At 50.5% G+C, this 5,831-nt stretch overlaps 1 protein-coding gene across 1 annotated transcript; it reads right to left on the minus strand.

Moving 5' to 3' along the window:
* Positions 1–2,163: 2,163 nt before the first annotated feature.
* Positions 2,164–4,498, minus strand: PARS2 (prolyl-tRNA synthetase 2, mitochondrial). Its single transcript, XM_032766918.2, has 2 exons — positions 4,440–4,498; positions 2,164–3,839 (listed from the first exon to the last, which is right to left on the minus strand). Exons 1-2 carry the CDS (start codon positions 4,479–4,481, stop codon positions 2,385–2,387), a joined length of 1,497 nt encoding a protein of 498 aa, XP_032622809.1. The 5' UTR covers positions 4,482–4,498; the 3' UTR covers positions 2,164–2,384.
* Positions 4,499–5,831: the final 1,333 nt, after the last annotated feature.

The raw sequence follows: 5,831 nt of genomic DNA on the forward strand, positions 1-5,831 counted from the left end.
TTTACTCCTTCTCATAACACAAGTAGTAGGGGTCACCAAATGAAATTAATAGGCAGCAGGTTTAAAACAAACAAAAGGAAGTATTTCTTCACACAATGCACAGTCAACCTGTGGAACTCCTTGCCAGAGGATGTTGTGAAGGCCAAGACTATAACAGGGCTCAAAAAAGAACTAGATCAATTCAGGGATAGGTCCAACAATGGCTATTAGCCAGGCTCAACAGGGATGGTGTCCCTAGCCTCTGTTTGCCAAAAGCAGGGAATGGGCACCAGGGGATGGATTACTTGATGATTACGTGTTCTGTTCATTCCCTCTGAAGCACCTGGTATTGGCCACTGCTGGAAGACAGGATACTGGGCTAGATGGACCTTTGGTCTAAGCCAGTACGGTTGTTCTTTTCCCAATGGCCAGATCTTGCACACAAAGAGCAGGAAGATCGACTGCGACACCAACATATTTAGACTGTTTTGTGAATGTCTGACCAAGGCACTGAACAGGACTGTCCTTTCCCAAGTCACAGTGCTGCCTGACGCATTAAAGTCTGATGCTATCTGGAATTTTTCAGAATTCCTTCATGTTGTTTTTGCAATAATTTCATAAGTTCAAATCACCAGAGTTTAAACTGTCTGGTTTAATATTTTTTTGGATGGCAGCTGAGGGAAGCTAGGGAAAGAATATGGTAGTATTTAAGGTCAAGTTCCTGAAACTGGATTCTTGCAGTAGGACTTTTGCAGAACCCTACTGAATCGGGGGGTGGGGACCCCTATCCACAGGAACCCTAACCCTTGGGCGGGGAGCCTTACCCACAGGAACCCTATCCACGGACAGCAAATATAATAGGTCAGGGGAGCTTCTGGGGCCACTGGACCCCTGGTTGGGGGTTTGGCAGGGGAAGTTTTTACTTTATTATGCCCCATGCAGGTTCCAGGGCAGCTTAGGTGGCTGTATGTGCTATTGAGCTTCCAAGGCTCATCAGTAATCTCCCTGGACTCCGGAGAGATTACTGAGGAACCAAGGAAGCTGAACAGCAAATACCTCCTCCCCAGCTGCCCTGGAACCTGCACGGGGCATATCAAAACCTTCTTTGAGTGAGAGCTTTTCCCCAGGGCAGCTTGGGGTCTGGGGAGGGGTGGCATGGCACAGCTGTGGCTAGCCCGGGGCTTCTCCGAGCAGGTGGGGGGAGTCAGGGTACCTCTGGGCAGATAGGGGGTGGAGGGAGATCTAGGCTGTGGCTGGCCTGGGACTCCTCTGGGTAGTTGGGGAGCGGGGCTCCAGCTGGCTCATAGCTCCAGATAGCTCGTAGTTTGGCCAAGGATGCGGGGCATTCAGGCTGCCGGCCAGCCTGGGGCTCCTCTAGCCGAGGGTGGGGAGTGGGGCAGGGGGTCTCAGGGCTCCAGCTACAGAGGGAAGATGCAAGAGAAAGGTGTGTAGCCAGGGGTTAGCTCCGCACACTGTCCATGACCCCATTGCTAACTACACGTGATCTACCCTTTGGAACCCTAAACTTAGGATGGGGATCGCAACCCATAGGAACCCTAACGGTAGGGCAAGGAGCCCTGACTCTGATGATTTAGTTGGGAATTGGTCCTGCTTTGAGCAGGGGGTTGGACTAGATGACTTTCTGAGATAGAATCATACAATATCAAGGTTGGAAGGTAAGAGAAATACTATGAACACTATTTTTCTGGGTTAGGTATTTGTAAAACTTAATTTAAATCTGTATTCCTATTAACCTTCAGAGTTAGCATTTGGAGAGAAATTAAAGGGAGAAGACAATCAACTAAAACAAGGACAAACATCTGTCTCAAGTTTTGCTTTGAAAACCTATTACCGTTAAATGAGAATGCAACACCTGAAAGAGATCAGAGAAGAATCTCCTCCTCTCCCCTTTGTACATTTGACAAATCTGTGTCTAGTTAGTTTCACTGTTGCCCTTGTACAGACTGCTAGGGTCTGAGCCTGCATTTTCACTCAAGCATGGCAATACTTCTGTGAATACAAGCAAGCACATGTAAGTCTTGACAGGATCAAAGCCATGGTTGGTTTCCCCCTTTGTTTGTGTGGATCCTTTACACAGCAATAGGGGAGAGAAAAAACATAAAAGGAACAGGGAAACATGATTGTGAAGCCACAGAATTTAGCAGGAAGACTCAGACACAGGTGAAGGATCTGAAAGTACTTTTAAACTCATGTTTTGAAACCAATTAGACTTCAAGCCAAATATGTGCCATTAATACAAACAAGCCTCAGTTCCTAGCAACACGTGAAGTCAAGTGCAGCTTCCACTCAAACAAGAGTAATCTTTCACCTGTAACTGTAATCCTTAAAGAGGGATTTAGATATGGGTAAAACACCAAGGATCACAGACCAAAAAGACTGGAAGATTATGGAACTTGCACTTTACTTAGCAAATCAATTACTCCTTCTTTAGTAAGGAACATGATCTCCCCAGTGTTTTGATTCCAAACTTCAAACTCGGGGGGATTATCAAAAACTTTCTTCCCAGCTATTACAACATATGGGTAACCAAGTCTGTTAGCATCTTTTAATCTTTTACCAATGGTCAAGTGAGTCCTGTCATCCAGCACAGCTTCCCCTTTAATCTGAGGCACGGCTTCGACAATACTGTCATATAAATTATCCATTAACATCGCACCCATCTCTTCCCTGCTGCCTTTCTTAGGGGGAATGAGGCAGACCTGGTAAGGTGCAATGAGGGTTGGCCAACGGATGCTGTCTTCTGTTGAAAGCACCTCGACAGAAGCAGCCAGAATCCGAGTTATGCCCAAGCCATAGCAACCCATTTCTGCCAGGACTGGTTTGTTTTGGGCAGTGTGGAAGATGACATTAAAAACAGAAGAGTATTTAGTGCCCAGATAAAATGTATGCCCAACTTCGATCCCTTTGGTCTCAGACAGTTTTCCTTTGCAAACTGGGCAGTCTGTCTGGTCAGGATTTATTGTTTCCACATTGGCTGAAAAACTACAGTTGGAGCAGATCATCAGCCTATCCTCTCCAATGCTTGCGGGGAGCTGGAACTCATGGGACATGCTCCCCCCAATGCTGCCCGTGTCTGCCTGCACTTTGACAAAGCGGAACCCCAAGCTGTTAAACACGTTGCAGTAGGCCTCACACACAAGGCTGTAGGTCTGGCGACCAGCTTCCTCACAGGTGTCAAACGTGTACATGTCCTTCATGTAGAATTCCCTGCTGCGCAGCAAGCCAAAACGGGGCTTGGGCTCATCTCGAAACTTCCGTGTTATCTGATATAGCAGGAGTGGCAGCTGCTTGTAGGACAAGTTCCCTTGGGAAGCAATCAGGTCTGCAATGGTCTCTTCATGAGTTGGCCCTAGACAATACTCTTTGCTATGCCTGTCTGCAAGTCGGAAGAGCTCTTTGCCCATTAAATCCCACCGCCCACTGGTTCTCCAGAGCTCTGCAGAACTTAAACTGGGCATATTTAGCTTCTGCCCCCCGATAGCTTGCATTTCTTGGTCTATCACCTTGACAAGCTTCTCCATTGCTCGAACAGTATAAGGCATGTAGTAGTAGCAGCCGGGGCTAGAGGGGTGGATTAACCCTGCTTGTATCATCAGCCTCTGACTCTTACATGTCAGATCATCAGGTTTGCTCTCCAGCCCAGCCACACTGTCCTCTCGAAGATTCAGAGGCTGAAAGAGCTGGGACAGCAGCAGACGCTTTGCCCTGTGAGGGGGACCATGGCGACATCTATAACGATACTGCCTCTGGAGGGCACGGGTTGTCAGACCAGGAAGCAATTCCTTCCATGGTCTTAGCAGCCATTCCATCCCCAGGGCCATGGAGGAGCCGCTGCCAACCTGCAGTGGGACAGAGTGCATTAGCATAGCGATGTGAACATCAATTATTTTAGCTCAGGAACATCCCAAGTGAGGGCCACCTTCCACTGACATAAGCGAGGGGCAGGCTGCAGCCATCTTGATGGAGGTGCGGCCCACGCCCTGGCGCGCCAGGGCCCAACCTGACCCAACTGGCCAAGGTTGCAGAGACGCCCCCCGCGCTCGGTGTTTGCCATAAAATGGCGCATCGCCTGCTGTGACCGGGCACCGGCCCAGCCCTCCCGAGCGGCGCATCCCACGCGGGGCCCCGCGGTCTCTGGGGGCTCGGAGCAGCCCGCTCCCTGCGCTCCCCGCTGCGGGGTCCCTGCGCGGCTCAGGCCGCGGGTGTCTAACCGGGGCAGGCGCGGCAGGCTGGCCCCTCGGGCGCTGGGGCCGGGCGAGTCGGGAGCGGGGGCTGCGGGCCGAGCTCCATCCCCGCATGCGGGGCTCCGGGCTGCACAACAGACCCGGGAAGGGTGGCGGCTCCCGGGGCAACGACCTTGGAGCTGCCTGCTGGGCCCCGGCACAGCCTCCCCTCAAACCCAGCCCGGGGCTACCCCCGCCCGCGAGCAGCCGCCTCACCCCGTCCCTCCGCCGCCGCCCAAGTGCCCGCCAGGGGGCCATGCGATGTGCGCATGCGCCAAGAGACCCTTCCCCGAGGCTGGGTCTAGCTAGCCAATCAAAAAGAAGGTTCCGTGGCACGTGATACCCCCAGAGCCCGAAACGGCTCCATTCAGAGGATATGCCGGAAGATGCTTTTCTTCGTGACACCATAGAGAGAGGATGTGTGGAGCAGGGATCTCCTTCCAGTGAAGACTCTCATTCCGCTGGGAGGCTGAGCTCTATGATCAGTGCTTTCTCTGGCTGGCTGGAAGCCTTAATTGGGGAGAGAATCGTTAAATATGGCAATTTAGTCTCGAAGTTAATGTGGGGTGTGCTGCCAGGGCCGACTGTAAAGTATTTGCAAAGATGTCATTGCTTATGCCCAAATGAGGTTGTTAGTCTCTATTAAGGTGCCACAAATTGTAGCAATTTAAAGGTTGCATGACTCAGTGCATTCCGTCGCTATTCTCGTAACCAGGCTCTAGCTGCTGTACTGCTCTCAGGTCTAGCGGGCAGCATTGCTCAAGGTGGCAATTGTAGCAAAATTTGGCATTTTCATGAAAGCACCAGCACCTGGAGTCATGTGATTATGTATGAATCGCAGCTTTCATTTTTTTAAAAAAGTAACTCACTAGCCCTTGTGGTTGTGAGGAAAAGCTTGAAAATGTGACCCATGTGTAAGCTCAAAACTCATAAGGCAACAAATAACCCCTCCAACATTAATAACTGTTAAAAATGTCTTCCCGATTTTGGGGGCCTGACTCGTGATTTTTGAACGCTTCCAGTTGGCTGCACAGGGCAGAATCAGAGCATATTTCAACATGGCAAACTGGCTTCAAGTTATTAACTCCAGACTGAGCAGTAATTTGACACAAAGTGTGTTCTGTGAATGTTGCATGCATGTCAACATTCACAGAATGTTAGTGAAAAGGAAGCATGTGGCATCCTCAGCCCTTATCAAAGAGCCAGATATTGCAGAATTGCCAACATGCAGAAAATGTTGCCAGATACAATGTCTCAAACATGCCAGGTGGGGGCCAGGTCTCAGCATCCAGTTGGTGGCCCCTTGGGGACTTCTCAGATTCTTTGCCCCCACCAAAGGACAGGAGAAAGATTCCGTGCTGGAGAGGGGAAACAGCAAGAGGGGTAAGCAAAAGCACATGTGACTCTTTCTCTATGGACATAGAACAGTTTGAAGGAGAGAAATATCCCTCCAGGCTGTAGCCCCTCTGAAAGAGGCCTGGGTAGGTGTGGACACTAGGGGCGGGTGTGAGTGTCTTCCCAGCCTGTGGCAGTGAGCCTCCCAGCCGAGGCCAACAGACTCAGGCTCAGGCTACAGCACTAAAGTTGGCTGTGAAGATGTTGTAACTC

Source organism: Chelonoidis abingdonii, chromosome 7 (assembly GCF_003597395.2).
Source record: "Chelonoidis abingdonii isolate Lonesome George chromosome 7, CheloAbing_2.0, whole genome shotgun sequence".
Classification (NCBI taxonomy): Eukaryota; Metazoa; Chordata; order Testudines; family Testudinidae; genus Chelonoidis; species Chelonoidis abingdonii.

What these genes read in the sequence shown, in the direction of transcription:
- PARS2 (XM_032766918.2), bottom strand. Translation starts at nt 4,481, where the DNA reads ATGGCCCCCTGGCGGGCACTTGGGCGGCGGCGGAGGGACGGG. An exon ending in GGCGGCGGCGGAGGGACGGG is followed by an intron (nt 3,840 to 4,439) that starts GTGAGGCGGCTG and finishes GTCCCACTGCAG; the next exon opens with GTTGGCAGCGGCTCCTCCAT.